This window comes from Larimichthys crocea, chromosome XVII (genome assembly GCF_000972845.2).
Source record: "Larimichthys crocea isolate SSNF chromosome XVII, L_crocea_2.0, whole genome shotgun sequence".
Classification (NCBI taxonomy): Eukaryota; Metazoa; Chordata; class Actinopteri; family Sciaenidae; genus Larimichthys; species Larimichthys crocea.
In genome coordinates this window covers 12,419,313-12,441,273 of record NC_040027.1, presented here as the reverse complement: position 1 = coordinate 12,441,273, position 21,961 = coordinate 12,419,313, and the positions used below count along the sequence as shown (strand labels likewise).

Genomic DNA, 21,961 nt, shown 5'->3' with positions numbered 1-21,961 from the left:
ACAGACAGACAGACAGACAGAACTTGTATGTGTCTACAAGACGAGCTGTTGTATGTCCAACACGTGTACTTAGGTCTGTTATATTCCAGGTACTCTTAATCATAAAGTCAGACGTTGGAAAAATCGTTGACATGACACATTAACAACCTTTAGACAGCATTAGAGAACATTATATTAAAACAGGCTGAACACCAAACGTTTATTTTATTTGTATTATTTAAAAAGTTGACAGAGAAACGTAAACTGACGTTTTTTAGACGCTGTGTCACGTCAGGTTGTTGTTATTCTCGGGTGTACGGCCTTGTTTAGACAAAGGGCGGAAACGTGTCGAAGTGATGTGCAATGGATGTATGTTGGATTTTATTTAAAGCTCATCATAATTCATATTTGATTAGTCCACCTTTAACGTAGATGATTACATTAGTCACTCATGTTTGACACATTGTTTTTCCAAAGCCCTCTGGTGGACAGATGGAGGCAGTACAGGGCGAGTGACCTCAGAGAAGACGAGTCCCAGTTTGAGCGATGATGTACAGACATGCTGAACGTGATCCATCCAGTTTACAGAGTCCGACCAGCATACAGCACCAACATGTGATGGCAGAGTGGGGAATTATTAATATTATTATTATTTTATTTTTCTTTTCTTTTTTTTAAGTGCCTCCTCATGTTGTCAGTTGTCATGACTCAGCAAATTTTGGAGACAGACCTGACTGGAGACTTGTTTGTAACTTATGTCCAAGAGTAGCCCTGGAGGTAGTTCTTAGTTTTCGTGTTTTGTCTTTAATCATTTTGTATTTATTTAAATAAAAGAATAAAACATATATATTCAAGCAAATGCTGGCCTCTGGACTTTACCTGTAAGTCTCTGTATAAATGAGATGAAGTGTCAGAAGAAAAAGCCCACAGAAGTGAGAACCTCAAACCGGTTTGAGTTTGGCTTTACTAAGTCGAGATCCTTTGTTTGGAGAACAAGGACACTGTTCTTTTCGGCAACATGTGGAAGTAATTGCGCCAAGCGGCTGTAAGCTGGAAGGGGGTGAAGGGAAGGAGAGGAGGGGAGAGGGGGGAAAAGGGGGTTGATCGTCGAGCCCCCGGGGCCCTGCTCCATGCAGAGACACCGGTCTGATGCCCCCTCTTCTTCTTCTGTGTGCCCAGAGATAGGTGATTCATAGGGGCCCATTATTCTTATGTTGCCCGTCAGGAGAGCCCGAGGGTACCAACAAAAAAAAAATAAACGGCAGAGCTTCAGGACTCGGTAAACAGCTGACGCATGTGTGCCAGTTAAGAGGCGCCCCCATTAGTCAGATTTCTGTGGAACAGAAAAGAAAAACTACTCTGATGGTGTGATGGTGGAGTTTCTTTGTATCCTTTCAAAACATACACAAGTGTGTGTGTGTGTGTGTGTGTGTGTGTGTGTGTGTGTGCGTAAAGAGGAAAAGATGCTCTGTGATATGACGGTGTTGGAGCGCCCTCTATGAGTTACGCGCTCCATTGCGCTCCAACTTTCTGACTTTTCTTGCACAAAAACCGTGTCCATTCACTGAGCTGCCGTGCATCATGCAAAGAGCAGTAATAAGTGCACATGTGTGTTGCATTGTTTTAACACCTGGTGAGAGGAAATGCCAACAATTTGTGCGACAACAATGAAAGACAGAAACAGCAACAGATGCAACAGAAGTTACTCAAAAACACATGGGACCTACTTCTGTCCTCCAAAAGGTTCTTTTAACCCCATGGAAATGTCACCCTCCTCTCATTGCAGCGGGAATATTCGTCTGCAACCCCCTAAAAAAAGAGACTCTTACTTTGAAAAGAGGTCCAGCGCTTGAAGGGAGGAGAGGAGAGAGAGAGAGAAAAAGAGAGAGGGAGAGAGGGGAGGGGTGGGGGTTGGTGTCATTTCCTGAGAGTTATTTACTTTGAGCCAGATGATTTTTTCGGAGGGGGCGGAGGGCGGACTGTAACATTGAATCAGTTACAGGTCGCTTAGCTGGAGCGCAGTTGTGAGGACGGTCGCGGATGCGGACAGAGGGTCGCACATATGCTCTCACAGCGCAGGATCTCTGAGGATTACAGCCGCTGCAAAGGACCCTTACTGCGCCTTTTGGAGCGACCAATTCACTGTGGATATACGTACACCAAAGGAATATAAAGAGGGGATTACTAAAAGGTAATTGAAAGGTTGTTGGAAACCAAAAAGAAAATGATTGAAACACATTTTTTTGTGTGTTTTAAAAAAGTTTTTTTAATCGAATAAGTCGTGGGGATCTGAAACTAATTCTGAAGGGTCATTAGGAGTTTAATTGCACACTTAATTAGTTTATCCAATTATGAGAGCATCTAGAAAAGTTTCTAGAAAAGTTTTATTCTCTATTAAGAGATGCTACCCTGCAAAAGTTGCACTCAACTTCTGCATTAGACAATGCATTCGACTTTTTTTTTTTTTTAAGATGAAGTTTCTGTTCCCTGTGCACCATATGGTCTCACCGCTGGACGCCGAGCAGGGGAGATGTCGCTGCTGACTCTGCTGGATAAAAAGTGCTCGGTTTCGGCCTCACAGCTGGAGGTGTCACCTCCGAAGACTGAAGGCACCATTGTGGGATGGCCGTCTGGCATTAAATGGGAAACACATTTTTTTTGGAAATTGTACATCACTTTGTTTTCTCGTCTGGTCGTGGAATGTGAGGAATTAAAAAAATGGGGAGAAAGAAAAAGAAAAGAAGAAGAAGAAAAAAAAACGGCACCGGGAATGAGTCCGTGTGTGTGAGGCTTCAAGAGCTGCGGCAGCTGAGTGGATTCAAAAAAGAGGGGGGAGAGAAGAGTGCTGGAGCCACGACGCATTCTTCATTAACCTCCTACCTTGCTGTATCACCAAGGGATTTTGCACAGGAATACTGCTCCAATATTTAGACCAAAAGATTGAGGACTTAAAAAAAAAGTGCACTCATGCACAATTGTCCTATTTAAATCCTCTTTCCAAACCAATTTCCACGGAAATCACTTTTTTTTTGGACTCAGAACTGAACTGAGCCACATCTCCATCCGTGGGAGGCAGCAAGAAGATACAAGCTTTATCAGCTGTTGCTCAAAGACGCGTTTGCTATGTGCACATTTGGTCGCAAAGCAGGACATGATGAGAGCAGCCCGGGCTCACACTTCTTTAGATTTACGCGCAGTGGCCGCAGGATCCCCGCCAAGCCGAGGCCAAAAAAACAAAAAAACAAAAAAAAATCCCTTATTGAAATTGTTGGGATCAAGGCGTGTGCACAAACACGTCAAAACGGATTAGACATGTTGTCAGTCCAATCCCACTCGAATATGTACTTTTGTGTGGACTGGGCCCACTAATTATAGATCTAAACAAACCCGGGTTACCCATGGATAATTTAGCCCGTTTCGGGTGAGCCAGAGCGCACAGCCACAGGAAGGTTTGCAAGGACCAGAAAGTTGCATTGTTTAGGGAAGATACAGAAGAAATCCACAGAGAGAACGATTAAAAAACCTTAGGGTGTGAAATTTAAGACTATTTTAAGTTAAAGAGGTTCTGAAGGAGATATAATTTGGATGATAGGAGAGTTATGATTTATGGAAATTCAAATGTTTTCTTTGACTTGAGCGTCTCTCAAACTGTGTGGCCCCCCTGATGAAAACCCTGATCCAGCATGAGACAGACACTTAGACAGACAGACACTTAGACAGACAGACCAGGGGAATGTCCGCTGCAGAGCTCCGTGACAAAACTAAACCTGACCAGGATTCCTGATGAGTTGTGAGGAGTCAAGCTTGCGCACGTCTTAATTAAGCGTCCTTTGGACATTTTGTTTGTTTGAAACAAACAAAGAAAAAAGTTTTTTTTAAAAGGAAATATCATTTTTAATGAAAGCAACGAAAAGTGGACATTTTCTTCAAATCAAACTAAGAGAAAAAAACTTCAGAAAAAAACCGAGTGGGCAAACTGGAGACGACCAAAGCCAGGGGAGAGTTATTAGTGCGCACAAAAGCTGGACTGTGTCGCCCTCTACTGACTGTCTTCATGTTCACACGGAGCCCTGTCTGGTCCCCCCCATCCTGCGGATTCTTCTAGCGCACTGGGATTAACAGTCTTACCGTCTCAACCCTCAAGTTACGAAATATAATTCGTGTAATCCTGTCATAAATCTCAGGAGTGATGTGGGAACCGCAAAGTTCTCCAGATCCCTGTAGAAGTCTTTGTGGGCTTGTTGTAGGAAAAAAAAAAACATGTCAGTCTGTGTAACTGGGTTTGACTGATATTTAGAAGTCAGTAGAGAATCGATGTGTTGATTAAATCGTTATCAAAGTGGATGCAACTGCAGAGACAGTGCTATCATATCTAATCATGTGTTTGCTTTTACTTGTTGACTAAATAACTCACCTTTCTGTCTTCACAGGTCAGAACATCCATAGTCATGGATGAGCTGAAGACGTATGTCGTCTTTGGAGTTCTCTTGGTGGCGCTGGTTTCGGGTAAATATACATTTTTACGCACAATATTTTTGTTTTTCCGACTATTTCCTCTGATGTTTTCCAAACATATCTTTCAGTTACCTCCGGGCTGTCGCCACCAACCATCGTGTCCAACGAAGAGGAGTTCATCCTCAAGCCTAACTCCATGTTCAACATAAGCTGTACCGGTAAAAGGAACGTGATCTGGGCTGACCCCCTGCCCAAAAACACCTTAGTTTACACAGGATACTACACGGCGACGCTTTTCATCTCCAACGCGACTGTGGAGAACACCGGCTACTACATGTGCGTCTATGACAGCCAGGAAGGTGAACTGCAGGACGACCCGGATGACGACAACGAGGCGGGAATATATGTGTTTGTCCCAGGTGAATACGGTTTGTCACGTGGTGTCAACACTCATGGACATTTAGAGAGGCCATGCGTAAAACTAGAGAACTGAGTCATACACAGCTTCATCCAAAGTTCTCTAACATTAGTCACCGGTCATACCAGACCAAGAGAGCCCTGCTTAAATTGAGCAAAGGTGTGTTGAGTTATGGGGCCTCACAGCAAGAAGGTTGTTGGTTTTAAACCCCAGCTGTGAGGACTGTGTCTGCATGGGTTCTCTCCGGTTACTCCAGCTTCCACCCACAGTCCAAAGACTTGCATGTTAACAGGTTAACTGGTGACCCGTAGGTGTGAATGCGAGTCCTGTGATGAACTGGCAACTTGTTCAGGATGTATCCAATGTACCAATGAAGCCAAGCGGTTATGGAAAATGGAGTTACTATTTGACTTTAAAGGAATGTAGAGTAAATATATACATCATAATTATAAAATGAAGTGTGAACTATAAGTACATTTGATCTCAATAATGCCAAATCCCATCACACAGTCTGATCTAATTCCTTTCTTTGCTCGCTCCTAGATGCCCAGGCTCCATTTGTCCCTGAGACACCCGATAACCTGATAGTCCCCATGGAACCAAGCGGAGTCCCCATCTCCTGCCGTGTGTCGAACCCCAACTCTCACGTCATCCTGAGGAGTGTTTCCAGTGGAGAGGAGATGTCTGCCCTCTACGACAACAAGATGGGCTTCTTTGGAAACCTCTCGCCCGGGCAGTACCAGTGTGAAACCACTCTGAACGGCCAGACGTTCACAAGTCTCGTTTACACCGTGGAGACGGAGGGTGAGTTAAGACGGATATGCAGTGTTGAAAAGATTTCATAGATTTGGTTATGTCTTCACCTCATGTGATAAATAATGATCTTAGAATGACTAAGAGTTTAGAAAAAAAACATGCAAAACGTGCACAGCTGGAAACACTCCACATGTCTGTTTACCATGAGAGGGCTGCAGGGTGATCTCACTGCATGAGAGCCATGATATTATGTCATTATCACAGGGGGGAGATGACTTAACATGGCTGTTTTCACTCTGTGTGTGTGTTTGTTTGTGAGTGAGTCAGTAATGACGACCTACTGAGCCACCACTCTGTGATAAATGAGCTCATGGTAATCAAGTTGTCACTATGTTGGGACCCGTGTGATGACAGTGCTCATATCTGCTCTCTGGTGGTCCCTCTAGACCTCTCTGAGATTGAGGATTTTGACGTGGAAGTAAGAGCCAGCGAGGAGACGGTGAGAGCCGGGCAGCCTTTTAACATCACCTGTGTCACTCCAACCGGTCTGGGCTTCCTGCAGCAGTGGCTCCATCCTAAAAAACAGGCAAGATGCAACCCTTTCCCTTTCTGTGAAATTTTAAATGAGTCTTCGTCTATATGGCTTCAAAGTTAATCAGCTTCAGCTTTTCGGGCCTTCTTTTCTTATTTTCTTCATCCTCATGTCACAGTTCCATGTTGTTTCCTACCCAGCAGCACTGAGCCTTAAATTAGCAAATAATGGTTTTGGACCTAAACCTAGCAGCGGTGGAAGTGGAATATAACTCTGAGGACGGCCCTTAGTGGTTACAAAGTATGTGTTAGGAAAGCAGCAGACTGAATGTTGTGTCTTCATTATGAGAATGTCAGCCAAACAGCTCTCGGTGCAGTTAACCCCATGTAAAAGACGCTGACGGGAAAGTTAAAGTTAAGGACAAATGGCTCGAGGCGAGTAGGCAGTTCAAAAGAAGGAAAGAGAAAAGGATAGTAAATTCTTTGACCCCTGGGACTTTGAGACGTGTAGGACAGATGCTGTCTGCACATGACAGCCAACTAAACTTTTAATGCTTTTGAAGGCTCTGAAAGAGCTCCATGTGCAATTTATGTCTGTTTATATTTATTTTCAGATTTTTTAATCTATACAGCACGTTGTCTCTTTTTCTGCATGGGATTCCTCTAAGTCCTTTTCCAGAGATGGCGAGGGTAGGAACTCAGCAGTTTTGACTCCTGGTTTTGGTCTCAGTTGCAATTACAGGCTTTTAAAAAGACTCTGTGATCCTGATTTATCTCCTGTGGCCCAGCAAGTGTTTTAAACATTAGCCTTCAGCAGTCCGACACAGCGGCTCTTATACATTGTACCTGTAAATTGGAAAAACACTGAGTTAAAACATTCAAATATCTTATTACAAATATTTTATCTTTTTATTCCGGTGAGTAGGATCTCAACCCCTTGTTATTCTTCTCTTCCTATAGGCTGTGGGTGCAGTTCAGCTGAAACAGACTTTCCCAGACTGGGTCATCTACACCCTGAGTATCCCACATGCCACCTCTCAGGACAGCGGCACGTACGAGTGCTCCGTAACGCACGAGTTCAGCAGAGAAGTCAGAGTCAGCAGTGTGTCGGTCACCGTCTTCGGTAGGTCTTCTGGAAACCTTTTTAATGAGTTCTTGGCAGAACTGCAACAATGTGAATACACGCTCACACCGCTGATTTATACCCACTTAATCCAAATTTATTATTCTCATCATCATTCAGCTAAAAATGTCATGGTTTCACATATGTGCACAAGGTGCTTCGAGCGGTGTGTTGAAGTCATTTTCTACCATCCGACTGTAAAACTTCACCTCTGCTTTCAACATCAGCTACTGTGTTTTATGGGATGGCTTCAGCAGATGTGTGTCAGGCCTTCACTTCACCTCAAGCCCTCAGTGTCAATCTGCGCCTCGCTCTAATGTCCGTCTGTTTTTACTCGCCTGATCCATTTCTTTAACTGTTTTCATCCATAGTGACCTGCGTATTCTTTTCTTCTTCTCTTCTTCCTCCACTTCAGAAGAGAGTTCCTTTGTGGCGCTGGACCACAGTGGGATTTTAGCTACGGAGTCGGTCAACCTTTTAGAGGAGACAGAGTTTACCATCCTCATTAATGCCTACCCGCCCCCCAAAGTGATGTGGCTGAAAGACGGCAAAGCCATACCAGAGAGCTACTTCGTCCTCACAAAAACCAGCCACCTCGAAGGGAATCGGTGAGAATAAAGACTGAATTCAAATGGAATAGTTTGACATTTCGTACGCTGCTTTGCTCTGTTGCGAAGAGTTAGATGAGGTGATCGATACCAATCTCATGTCTGTACAGTAAATATGAAGCTGGAGCCAGGAGATGGTTAACTTAGCATAAAGACTTAAAGCATCAATAACATCAGTAAGCTTTAGAGGTGCTTGTAGGTGTATGTGTGTTCCCCCCGTTTCCAGTCTTTATGCTGAGCATCTGCTGGCTCCAGCTTCATATTTACTGTACAGGTGTGAAAGGTGTGGCATCGATTCTCTCATGTCACTGTCTTCTAAAACAGACAAACATAGAGACCAAACTGTCAACTGTTTCTTTAAGTAACAAAAAATATTCTGTCTTCATCGCAGGTATCAAAGCATTCTGACGTTACGAGAGGCTCTGGTGAAAGACAACGGGGAGTATACCATCACAGCCACCAGCGGCTCTCGCACTGCTCAGTTCTCCTTCAACCTCCAAGTGAAAGGTATCTATAGATAGATAGATAGATAGATAGATAGATAGATAGATAGATGACTGAACGCCGTACGTCTCTTTCTTTCAGCCCCCACCGCAATGATGTTCCCACCATCCTCAGCCCCTCAGCTGCTGCCAAATGTGGAGGAGATGGTGGTGCCCCTCCACACTTCTTTCACCTTGACCTGTCGGGGAGAGGCAAAACTAGCCTGGGAGACGCCGTTTGAAATGCCGGAGAAAACACAGGAGGACAACAGCGGCCTGTTTGTCACCACCATCACTGTGGACAATGCCACTGCAATGCACACTGGCTACTACATATGCTTCTACAGTAGAAATACCACTGATGACACAGAAGACAGCAGCATCTACATCTATGTGCCAGGTATGGCGTGCACAGCAGCTTTGTGCTTTTGTGTTTTTTATTTTTTGACTTCGTTATCGGGTCTGAGAAACTTCTTTTCTTTTCCAAACTCAGATCCAGATGCTCCCTTTGTGCCATCGCCGGTGCCTTTTGGCAACCACGTCCTGTCCGACCACGAGGAGATGGAGATCCAGTGTCGAGTGTCTGATCCCAGTGCTAACGTGACCCTGGTTAACGTTGACACCCAGCAGCCTGTGCCGAGTGTCTATGACAGCAAGAGGGGCGCTTTGGGAGTATTCACCGCTGGAACCTACGTCTGTAAGGCTCTCATAAACGGAGAGGAACACTACAGCGGGGAATACATCGTCCACGGCTGGACAGGTGTGTGTTTGTGAACATGGTGATCAGCCAGCCCTATGATTTCTTTGATGGACTTTTTTTGACCTTCTCGATTGTTGTATCTCAGGCGACGCTGCGCTGCACGTCGAGCTGACGGCCAAGCGGACCGCTCTGCTGGTGGGAGACACCATCACAGTCACCTGTCTGGCTCGTGGATCTGAGATTCTGGAAGACCACTGGAAATACCCTGGCAAAGTGGTGAGGGCGCAAGTCATCTGGTCTGATCAATGCAGCACAAAATATGATTAGTATCTGTACCTGATTTCTTTTCCTTTCTTTTGTTTGACAGGCTAATCGGGCTGTCAAAACAGTGCATGAGAACAAGAGGGACCAGGAGATCCTTTACACCCTGACGATCCCACAAGCCTCAACCAAGGACAGCGGCATCTACTCTTGCTCCATCACTGATATTATCAGTAATGAGAGCCAGACAAAGCAACTAGCTATTCAAGTTTTTGGTACGTAAGCTTAATATATGTTTATTTCATGAATTCTTCTCTTCCCTGAAGTGACGAATGATCGCTGACTCTCTGCCGACCTCTCCTCTTCTCCAACAGGAAGTGAGTTTTTGACCATCTGGCCCAAGTTCGGAGAATATGAATCAGCTGAACTGGATGAGGTGCGGGAGTTCAAGGCCGAAATCAGCTCCTTCCCCAGCGCTCATGTTACTTGGCTCAAAGACGGCATCCCACTCAGCGACGTGACAGCGGAGATCTCCACCAGCCTCCGGCAAGTCAGCGAGACCAGGTGAGGCTCCCATAACAGGTCAACTAATGACAGCTGGGCTAATGACAAGCTCAGAGTTAACATTAGCCGGGCCTGTCATTAGGTTTTAGTGCGATTTTAAACGTCTATGACCGTGCGCTTATTGCAGTTTCTTCTTTTGTTACTCTGCGCAGCTACATGAGTGTTCTTACGCTGATCCGAGCCAAGGAGGAGGACAGCGGGAACTACACCATGCGAGTGGAGAATGGAGACCAAAGACGCAATGTTGGATTGATGCTGGAAGTCAAAGGTCAGCGAGAGGAATACCCCGAGCCGCTCATTACTTTTATTTCCCTTTAGCCTCAGTTACAGTCTGTTTCTTTTTCTCACATATTTACACACACTTTGCTATGCTTATGTTACAGTGCCTGCAGTCATTGTGGACCTGATGGACATCCACCATGGCTCGGCAACAGGCCAGTCTGTGGTTTGCATTACAAGAGGGCAGCCCACTCCTGTGGTGGAGTGGTTCGTCTGCAAGAACATCAAACAGTGAGTTCAGTTCTTCTTTGGTACAACATGTATGTTAACAGGAATGCTTCCAGACTTCTCAGTCTATACATCCTCTTCTTTTATTCCCAATAAGTTGTGCCAATGACTCGTCCTCCTGGGTGCCTCTCCCCGCCAACTCCACGGAGATCTCAATGGACTCACACTTTGACGAAGAAAATAACCTGGAGAGCCAAGTCATGTTTGGTCATCTGGAAAACACACTGGCAGTGCGCTGCCTGGCCAGGAATGAAATGGCCGCTGTCAGCAGGGAGGTCAAGCTGGTGTCTAATGGTAAGAACACACACACACACACACTCACACACATTTCATCCATGTTTGTTTCCTCCCAGCTTTTAAATGGACATTTGATGTTGTTGTTTCCACCTTGCGTCCTCTGAAGTTGCTTCCATCTCTGACACTCGGGGTGTGACAGGCTTTGTAAGTGACTGTGTTCAGGGCTGAGATAGCGCTGTCTGTGTCGCAGCAGCTGTCAGGTGATGAGTTTGTGGCGAGACAGCTGATAGGAGGCTGTGCCAGGAAGGGGCTCTCATTCTGACAGGACGGCAAGAGATCACTAGGCCATTTGCTCCTTCCAGAGGAGCTCTACACCCCCATCCTCACCCCTTAAACCAGCGCCTGGACCCCTCCCCCATCACCCACTTCCCTGTTATCTTCCCAGCATACCTTTTGGTCTTAGTAATCTGGACACCCTGCAGATTCTCGCTTCTCGTAGGCCCCGGCAGAAGACATAAAGATTGCATTTCATTTTGCATTGCAACAGACACATGTTGACACATGTGATCGATGTGCTCTCCATCTAACATGTGTGACCCCTGGTTCTCCTCCTGAACAGGCCCTCACCCAGAGCTGACTGTAGCTGCTGCTGTGTTGGTGCTGCTGGTCATTGTCATCATCTCACTCATTGTCTTGGTTGTTATCTGGAAACAGGTATTGCTGCCATCATTCTACATTCATTCTCACACATTCATGTTTATGTATTTGGAAAACATTTCCTGATTCATGCTGCAAAGTTTTAAAATTAATATTTGTGGTTTACCGTCATTATTTCAGGACCTAACGCAGTGACATATTCTGAATTTCAATTATCCATGAGTGTGGTCAAAGTACCCCAAAAGCTAATTAATGAAATGAGCAATTCCCAGGCTCGACTTGACAAAAATAATTAATTAGCTCGTCTGTGTTTTGTCTTCCAGAAACCACGGTATGAGATCCGCTGGAGGGTCATAGAGTCTGTGAGCCCAGACGGCCATGAGTACATCTACGTGGATCCGATGCAGCTTCCCTACGACTCCAGATGGGAGTTCCCCCGCGACAGGCTGGTGCTCGGTGAGTCGACTGTCATTTTCAAATGTGCTAAAGCTGTAGATTTGTGCCAGCGGCTCTGCAGCCTCCCTGCAGGGATGTCCCAGTCAAGTTGTCTCACTCTGACTCTTTGAAGTGAGGCTGTTATAAGATAATCTGGCTTGGGCAGTAGGGGTTTGGTGGCTGGGGTTTGATTTGACTCAGTGATCAAGGAGACAGTCAGACACTGAAGGAGTCACAGATGAGAAAGCAGAGACATCCAGAGCGCGTGCCTGTGTTTGTGCAGGTTCTTTGTTGATGGTTAATCCTATGTTGTTGCTTTTTCTCAGGTCGTATCCTCGGCTCTGGAGCCTTTGGGAAAGTGGTAGAGGGCACCGCCTATGGACTCAGCCGCTCCCAACCTGTCATGAAGGTGGCAGTGAAGATGCTCAAACGTGAGTGTGACAGATTACAATTAAATTACAACAACAAGACATTACATCTGCGTCTCTCCCAGACATCTGATAAGTTTCTTTACACACAGTGAAGCTCATTAGTTATAGGGACTAACGATGGGGGGTGTGGAGGGAGAGATGTGAGACAGAGATACTGTTTGAGGTGAAAGAAGCAGGTGCATGCAAGGATTTTAAAAGCAACAGGTAGATAGTTATTGCAGTTTGGCCTTCTGATTTGGACAAAAAGCCATAACACAATGCAATAAGTGGCATGTAAGTGTAGCAACACCTCACATGATGACTCATTTTATTCAACCTGTGCTGAACTTTGTCCGTGTGAGGGCAAACAAGTGTTTAAAAAAAAACAAAAAACAAGATGGAGCTGATTATATATGAAATATCATGAGATCGGTGTGGGCGGCTGAACGCTTGCTTGGTTGGCCTGTATCAAAGGTGTGATGGTCATGGTTGCTTCTTTCAGCCACGGCACGTTCCAGTGAAAAACAAGCCCTGATGTCAGAACTGAAGATCATGACTCATCTTGGACCTCATCTCAACATAGTTAACCTCCTGGGAGCGTGCACCAAGTCAGGTGAGATATAAGAGATATAAAGAGCCGCGCATTCACAGGCACACACTATATAATAACAGTTTGGCCTTAACCATTGTTACCTCTCCCTTGCAATTTAGTCACCACTTTACAAAGACACGCACACAGTAACTCCCATGTTCATGCTGCCAAAACACGCACGCACACACACAGACTCACTCAGATTTGGCAGTTGTACACATTCACAGCTCTAACGGTCAAAAAAGATTGACAGCCCTGCCTCTGCTCTCGGTGGGTGTGGTATTTTAACAGGCTTTTTATGGGAAAATGGAGGCTTGCTTGCCCTCTTGACTGTGCTTTTAGCCTTTACGAGCCCCTGATAAGATTAGCCTGCAGACTGACGCCGACGCATGACTTTATCTGCTGTGCTGTTTCTCAGGCCCTATCTACATTATTACGGAGTACTGCTTCTACGGGGACCTGGTCAACTACCTGCACAAGAACAGGGAGAACTTCCTCAGCCTGAATCCAGAGAAGAATAATAAGAAAGAGCTGGACATCTTTGGAATCAACCCTGCAGACGAGAGCAGCAGGAGGTAACAAATACATGTTTTCTGACCTTCACGTGCATTTCTTTTTTTTATCCTGTGTTATTCTTGTGAATGCATTTGGGGAAATGTTCAAGGAAAGGAAAAAAACACACACGTTTAAATACACTTCAGTTCACTCTCTCCTTTTTGCCACTCCCAAATATTGCAGCCATTGTTACAACAATTTGCACAATTGTTTCACTCACATTCTCTCCTGCTGCCTAATCGGTAACTCTATCGCCATTTTCTCCATGGTTGTCTGGCGTCTTCGCCTAATCAAATCGCAGTCTGAAGTGGTCTCAGCTTTCAACCTAATTTCATTGTATTGGAGGTACCTGTTAATTCTGTCCGCCCAGCCGTCCGTGGTGAAACAGCAGCCCTCTCTCTCTCTCTCTCTCCCTTTCCCTCTGAGACTCATTTGCGTTGATGGATGACTCACTGTGACCACACCTCGAATTTGACCATAACATGATTTAATCTTGGCTACCATGTTAGCCTCAACCACATCTTCCTCTAACCCCAGCCAGACGGACTGAGAGGATTTAAGGACACACAACAGTGGACTGAATAAGATAAAAAAAAAAAAAACACATAATATTTGATCACCATAAGTGTTTTTATATGGCTCAATATCCCCACGACCTGTCCTCACCTCATCACTAACAGCATTACTCCTTTGTGCCTCTCATGTCTTCGTGCAGCTATGTCATCTTGTCCTTCGAGAGCAAAGGAGACTACATGGATATGAAGCAGGCTGACAACACTCAGTATGTGCCCATGCTGGAGATGAGCAACACCTCTAAGTACTCAGACATCCAGGGGTCTAACTATGACCACCCACCCTCTCAGAAAGGATCAAACGGTACAGTTTCTTCCCTCTGTGCTTCCTTTTTTTGCTTGCTTAGCTACAGCGCTGTGTTTGAGTCAGTGCTGGTTGAGGGGTCCACCCTTGTCAGAATTTAGGTCTGGCACAGCCCTGTAATTACATGGAGAGGATAATTGTAGCACAAGCATAATAATGCCCAGTTTCTCCCTACCATTAGTAAAAGCCAGGTCGGAGCAGCCAGTACTATATTTACAATACATGATGAACATATACTCGTGGACTGCCTCATGATGTTTTCTGTGTGTGTCCTTTCTAAACCAGAGGGCGAGATGGACGACCTGCTGTCGGACGACATGAACGAGGGCCTCACCACCACCGACCTGCTCAGTTTTACCTACCAGGTGGCCAAAGGCATGGAGTTCCTGGCTTCCAAGAATGTAAGTGTAGTCCATAAAGGGACAATGGATGAATGAATGTCTATATCTTTTGTCCACAGACGTATTTGTAGGGCTGAGGTTTGCATACCGTATAGATCCTGCAGCCCTCACATTCCCCTGCTTCCCACTGGCTGTGGATTTTGCACCGTGTGTCCCATATGATGACAGCTGTGTCGGCCAAAGGGGACTGAGGAAATCAGCAGTTGTGTGATAAGCAGTCCCGTGAAGGCTGCTGAGCCCACTCAGGAGACAGGCCAACGGGCTGAATATAGTAGCAGCACAGGCAGGGCTAGAATTACCAGGCAGGGACACGCTGCAGCCAGAGGCTACTCATTCAGCTTCATAGTTATTATCCCTAAATATCCAGTGGTCACAGCCATTCCTCCAACTGGCATGTTTACACAAAGACCATGCTTTATAAAGCAGTACGGAACTGCATTATAAATGAACTCGGCTGAAATGAAACATACAGAAATAGTTGAAGAAATGTGTTGGTTTGGGAACGGATGGAACTTGGAGTTGAAAATAATTGCGTATGATGCTAATCATCTTTGCCTGCGCTGTTTTTGCAGTGTGTGCATCGGGATCTCGCCGCCAGGAACGTCCTCCTCTCTCAGGGCAAGATAGTGAAGATCTGTGACTTCGGACTGGCCCGAGACATCATGCACGACAACAACTACGTCTCCAAAGGAAGTGTAAGTCTTCGTTCATCCACGACTTATCACTTTAAGCCTTATTCTTCTTCTCCATAATCCTTTTTCGCACGTGTGATTGAACATTTCCTCTTTGTCGTCACGCAGACTTTCCTGCCAGTAAAGTGGATGGCACCGGAGAGTATTTTTGACAACCTGTACACCACTCTTAGTGATGTTTGGTCCTACGGCATCCTGCTCTGGGAGATATTCTCCTTAGGTGAGCCCCTGCAAACATCTGTTAGAGCAAAGAATCCTGTGAGGATGCTTTAGGTTGATAAACTCATAAGAATCTGTTCCCATCTGAAGGTGGCACCCCGTACCCCGGGATGGTCGTGGATTCGAGCTTCTACAACAAGATCAAGAGCGGATACAGGATGTCCAAACCGGAGCACGCGCCACATGACGTGTACGTGAGACGTTACTGTGCACGGCGTTGACCGATGAGGCTCAGAACTGTGATATACAGCGGCTGACATGAATCATAGCCAAAAATTGCAAGGTGCAGGACAGGTAGTACTGATCTCCATGGTAACAACGCCTGCTGTTGTTTTGTTCTTTTAGGTATGAGATGATGATGAAGTGCTGGAACAGCGAACCGGAGAAGAGGCCTTCTTTCCTGGGTCTGAGTGACACCGTTGCTTCTTTGCTGCCCTCCAGCTACAAGAGAGTAAGTCTCCTGGTGACCTCTCACATCCGTAGACCTCTTCGGGGTTCTCAACACCTGTTTTCTACCCCGTGGTTGGACCAGTACATTCTGTTCCTCTCTTTCTTCTCGTTGTATTTTTAGATCATCAAAATGCCCCCCTCACATGCAACAACCTGTACTTTTTTTTTTTCCTCAAGCAAAGTAAAGGTTGAGAATAATTTAAATACACTCTTAAAGTAGTAGGCTGTTCATTTAAAACCCTTTCTGCTTCCTCTGAGAGTGCGTTCGAAGTGTTTTCTGCGGCCTGTCTGTGTTTCTGTAAAATAGAAACAAGTGATTAGGGTGCAAATGCAGCAGCTGGATGTCAGAGCGGCTGGCCTCAGTCTGGGTAATGACGCAGCCTCAGTTCTCGCCTCCACCACCCAACCTTAATTACCCCATTAAACTCCACGCCACACATGGCACATCAAAACAGCGTCACCTCGGCCTCCTTCACAGAGTTTTAAATGGCTGGGGGCAGAGGAGGAACTGACTCTTGTTTTAGCACCTTTGGGTCTCGTGTGATTTTCAGTTTGGGTCTCGCCATCCAGTTGGCAACACAACCAGTGATCACACTCATGCCACAGCTCTCCTGCAGCTTTGCAGAGCCGTATTAATTCTGCGCTCACACTTTGTACACTGTATCGTGTCAGCGTGATTTCTGTGTGGCGAACACACGTCGCATCTCCCGCGTTCCCGCCATCTAACAGCCGTTTTATCCGTGTATCTCGCGCAGCATTACGAGAGGGTGAACCACGAGTTCCTGAAGAGCGACCACCCAGCCGTGACTCGAGTGTGCATGGAAAACAACGACGCCTACATCGGCATCACCTACAAGAACCAGGGCAAGCTGAAGGACAGGGAAAGTGGCTTCGACGAGCAGCGGCTGAGCTCTGACAGCGGTTACATCATCCCCCTCCCTGACCTGGACCCCATATCTGATGATGAATATGGAAAGAGGAACAGACACGGGTGAGTGGAACAGAACATTTACTACTCTATACTGTCTGTGTCGCTCTGCAGATGGCGCTGACCTGTGTTGTTCATGTCCCCCCGCAGCTCTCAGACATCGGAGGAGAGCGCCATCGAGACGGGCTCCAGCAGCTCCACTTTTGCTAAGCGGGAAGGTGAGACTCTGGAGGACATCACGCTGCTGGACGAGATGTGTCTGGACTGTAGTGACCTGGTGGAAGACAGCTTTCTGTGACAACTACCGAGCCTGTAGAGCAGAAGCAGCAAAGAAAAGAAAAAAAAGGGGTGCAAGGACACGGGAAACTGGAGAAAGACTTCAACCAAAGACTCTGCTGTATACCCTCTAGCCACTCCATCCCTCCTCCCTCACCGCCCCTTCATGAGAGGACAGAACAAAACCACTTCGCTGTCTGGATGAGTCTGCGGTGACAGCACGGTACGCCCTTCACTTCTCCCTGGACACTGCCCCACGTCGGGCTGGAGGAGTGAGCGAGCATGAATGAAAAATGTGACGTCAAGGACTCAGAGAACCACCGAGCCTGCGTGTCGGACCTATCGAGATAAAAACAGATAAACGAGATTTGTCTTTAAAATTTGCAGAGCTTTATTCTATCGGGCATTCTTTTAACAGCAATATAAGCAAGGAAGGGACGAACTCAACATGTCAGTCAGCAACTCTAAACGAACACCACAGGATATCATTCATATGATATATATATATTTAACCACTACAGATGCACTAAAATAAATGAGTCCAATACTAGCAACAGCATTGGCAGGTAGACTCACTTCACACTCACCTGCTGCAAGAGAAGCACCTGATGCTGGCGCAATCAGAAGCACAAAATCTGGACTATGTGCATTTTTTGTGTGTGTGTTTATGACCATATTATGTTTTCAGTGGTTAAATACGTGCAGTATTTCAAATTTATTTTTTTACTTCATCATTATGTAAACATGTATTATTTGTGAATACCGAGTAGATATTGACCATAGCTGTTTGAATGGTTATTGAGTTGCATGCATCTTTGCAATGTCTCACCTTTTTTTCTTTTTTTTTTGCCCAAATACAACATAATGTTCTCAAAGGTCCGCCCCTTAAAGACTTCAGTCATATCTGTCAGATGAAAAAAACGAAGTGATTGTATTGTAAATAGCTCCAGAGTTGTTTTATAAGAGAGAGAGAGAGAGTTATTTGGATAACAGTATTTTATGTAAGCACATAATAAGCTTCTGCAGCCCCCGATGAGGCCAATGCTTTCAAAGAATCCATCACAACGAAGGAAATGTAACTCATTTTCCTCAATAGGAATGACACAAAAACATATATAGTCTTTGACAATAGAAATATTCACATTTTGTCGTGTTCACGTTTAATGGATAAGATGGATAACGGTAAATTTAACCGCTACAATAAAACGAGAAATACAAAATAAAAGGGATGAAAGAGAAACTCAGCAAACACGACACTCTGTCCAAAGAAGTTCAGTGTTTTTATAAGCAGGTTTTGTCCTCCAGTCTCATATTTTATCTACTGTCCTGAAGTCTATTAGCAGGTTCTAGTTATACGAAGACACTAGATGGACTAGAGATTCATGTCGATCTGATGTTATACATCAGTTATGTGTAAACTCTTTGTAATCCAGCTGTGCCACTGCCACCTGCCTCTCTCTGTTAACTGTGATATAATCTGCAATCAGCTGCTGCACTTTCCTTTTTTCTCCATTTTGGTTTGGATATCGCAGAAGAGTTAGCCAGGCTGAGCTCGAAGAAAAAGAAAAAAAAAAACAATAAAGAAACGTCTTGCTTTGGCTTTAGATGTTGACGTGTGGATGTGAATGTTTGTTTGTGCCGCAGGTGAGTGATGTGTTGTACGGTACAGTTATCTGTAATTATAGGTAATCACACCCAATATGATGATTTATTACTATGTTTCATTATTTTACATCATGTACATTCAGATGATTTATATTTCAATAAATGATTTATAATGTAAAAAAGTCTCTTGAAGTGTTGTATTGTGCAATTTTTGTCCACAAAGATATTAGATGATGGATGGACATAGATTTAGACATTTTTATTGTGTGATGATGTACAGTAGGAGGGAAGAAGGAAGACGGGTCGAGGGATTGAGGGATGAGAAATCGGGGTCGTGGATGGATGGAGGAGTTCAGAGATGGACTAGTGTCGGCCTGTGGTGGGAAGACAGGAGGGATTTGACACTGAGAGCAGTCGTCTTTGAGTGGTTTCTGGATTTGATGAAACAATAGAGAAGGAAAAAGAGTTCTGGGAGGAAGGGATGTGAAAACTGAGTCAAATGAAACAGACAAGGTGTGCTGAAATACTTTAGGTGTGGAAATGGGATGAGTTCAAGTTATGGTCGTTGTTCCTGAACCAAGTTATAAAACTAAATGTTGTTATATGTCACATTTTTATTGTTATAGCTGGTCATGTCGAGCCAGTTTTAGCCACATTATATACAATATAAATCACTGAAGCTTAGTGAGGGAAAAAACATTTTAAGGACCACTCGAAAATGAGACAGACCGTTTTAAGGGGTTTTGTAAGTTGCTCACAAGCTACAATGTTTGAAAATCATCATTTTTTTAAATGCAAAATAATTCTTTTATGTGTAAAATCAATAACCGGAAAGTAACTACAGCTGCGGATGCAGTGTAGTGTAGTGAAAATGTACTGAAGCAGAAGTATAAAGGAACATAAAATGGAAATATTCAAGTAAAGTACAAGTAGACCTACTTTAAAATATGTAAATGTATTTAGTTATTTTCTATCAAAACTACAGACAAACATATTACATGCATAAACAAGAGACTCTTAACAAGAGAATATTAAATATCAGTATTCTTGAACTACAGTATAAAGTAGAGTGAGTTGTTCCACTATTACAGATGCAATCTGAAAGGCAACCACTGGAGGGCATTATTCTCACTACTGACGCTGTCAACAATGAAGTCATAAAAGATGCTGCCCAGTTGGTTTGTGGCTGGAGATCATCTTCAATCATCTGAAAACACACCACGCCTCGAAGCTCAGCTGTCAGAGGTGACATGTCATTGCCATCTTGCTCCACCAGAGGGAGGTAGATTCTAGTTAATGCTCAGAACCTTCTGCGTGGTAGTGATGGGAATTCAGGCTCTTTTTAGTGAGCCGGATCATTTGGCTCAGCTCACCAAGAAGAGCCGGCTCTTTCGGCTCCCAAGTGGATCTTCATTTTACCACTTATACCATATACAATACAGGCAAATTTAGCGCTGTTTTTACTTGTGATTTGTATTCGAATGCATATATCTCTTGAATTTCAATAATTTGCTGTAGCCAACTGCATTTACAATTGTAAAAACCCTTGTAACTCCCTGAAACCACCCAATGAATGCACTAACCTGCTTGAAGAACCACTCTGCTACACAAAGCAGATAGAAACACCTATAAAAACCTTGTCAACATTTTATTTTTTTATATTTATATAAACACACACACACAGTACTGAAAAAAAGAGAAATTCAATAACAGCATTAAAGTAAATGCGCTTTGTTATTGCCGACCACTGACATCCGGACAAATAAAACCAAAATGTTTTTGGTATAGTGTAAAAAATAATATAAATTTGCACCACACTCCTCTCTCGTCCTCACTCCTCTCTCTCCTTCAGTGGACGGCTCGCGGACGGACGGGAGCCAGCTCCTATCGTTCACTTAAAAGAGCCGGCTCTTTGAACCGGCTCATTCATGACCGACACATCACTACTGCGTGGGCAGTAAAGAAGGAGAGTGAACCTGATGTGCAGGTGCACCTGATGGTGGGAGCCTGCAGAGGTGTCTGTCCTAACAGATGTGTGGCTTGAGTAAGGGACAGCTTCATGTTCCATCCATCACCACAGCTGTATACATCTGCAATTCACCTCAAACTTCTCACGAGAGCCTTCCCAAGGCTTTGGTCTATTGGCTGATATTTGTTGACCTGCGGTTCAACTGCAACTTTAACCGTAGTCGTGAAGTAATATTTACCTACATCATGTTAAGCAAATATTCTCCTACAACTCCTATAATCCTATTTTATAACTTCACCCACATCTGCACAGTTATATAACTTTAACAGCCACTCTCACTTTATCTGTCTCTCTAATTCAATCTTGTTTGACTGGTTTTCTTTTTTTAAATTCTGTTTGTTTAAAGTGTTGAAGCCTTAAGGTAGGCTGGAGTCAGTGCAGAGGAGGGTTAATCAGCTCCAGACAGCGAATTGCAACCCCGGGGGAGCTTGCAAAGGACTGGAAGGACAAGTGGTGATCAACAGTGAGGTGCTCGAGGCTATTGGTAAACATATCAGTATGCAAAGAAGCAACAGTTACTTGTTGTGGCATGAATGTATATAATGAACTGCTTGAGTGACAACTGAGAGAGTCTTTAAAATATCTTAATAATGATAAATACGTGCACCTGGATCATTCAAAAAAAAGAAAGAAATGAACTGTCTGTCAGAGTCAGATATTAACTGTAGTCTGTCAGCAGCCGCTTGCAGCCGTAGGATACACGTACATATGTCACATCCATTTTTTTTTTGTATTATTTTTATTTTTTCACAACCGTGCACAGACCACTTCCAACGGGGCTTTGTTCCTGAGGAAACTGAAGTCCCTTGTGGTGGTGCAGGGTTGGAGGAAAGCTCCCATCATAAAGACAACAAACGTGCCATTGACTGAACAGTTCCTAACTTAACGAACAACATGCATGCAAAACGCTGTGGTAAACACGGAGCAATAAAATAACTACACGTTTGGCTTGAACTGCAGCATTTATGAGAATTTATAACCGGCAACCAGTGAAAGAAAAGCAAATGTAATTCTTTCAGACTCCGGAATAAAACACGAAAGTCCATTCAAAGAGATTTATACAGGAAATGACTGAGAGTCTAGGGCCACAGTGCGAGGCCGTGCTTTGGACTAACGTCAGCACGCTAACATGCTTTTAACCATAATGCTAACATGGTGGTGCTAAGAAGGTGTGATGTTTATAGTGCTCATAAATCATATTAGGGTGCTAACTAA

The 21,961-nt window shown here is 44.5% G+C and overlaps 1 protein-coding gene across 4 annotated transcripts; it reads left to right on the top strand.

The window, feature by feature from the left end:
- The first annotated feature begins 1,954 nt into the window (after positions 1-1,954).
- pdgfra (platelet-derived growth factor receptor, alpha polypeptide) lies at positions 1,955-18,899 on the top strand. Of its 4 annotated transcripts, none has more exons than XM_010731013.3 (29): positions 1,955-2,170; positions 4,410-4,485; positions 4,563-4,853; positions 5,396-5,656; positions 6,055-6,194; positions 7,100-7,262; positions 7,678-7,870; positions 8,262-8,377; positions 8,456-8,752; positions 8,846-9,112; positions 9,198-9,328; positions 9,420-9,588; positions 9,688-9,877; positions 10,030-10,145; positions 10,261-10,387; positions 10,482-10,678; positions 11,241-11,335; positions 11,602-11,734; positions 12,040-12,144; positions 12,626-12,736; positions 13,134-13,290; positions 13,986-14,146; positions 14,432-14,547; positions 15,120-15,242; positions 15,348-15,459; positions 15,549-15,648; positions 15,804-15,909; positions 16,664-16,899; positions 16,987-18,899. In XM_010731013.3, exons 2-29 carry the CDS (start codon positions 4,428-4,430, stop codon positions 17,132-17,134), a joined length of 4,419 nt encoding a protein of 1,472 aa, XP_010729315.3. In that variant the 5' UTR covers positions 1,955-2,170; positions 4,410-4,427; the 3' UTR covers positions 17,135-18,899. The 4 variants fall into 4 exon arrangements, with proteins under 4 accessions (XP_010729315.3, XP_027146143.1, XP_027146142.1 ...); XM_027290342.1 differs by lacking the exon at positions 1,955-2,170 and adding an exon at positions 4,031-4,122; XM_027290341.1 differs by lacking the exon at positions 1,955-2,170 and having other exon boundaries at positions 4,389-4,485.
- The last annotated feature ends 3,062 nt before the right edge of the window (positions 18,900-21,961 follow it).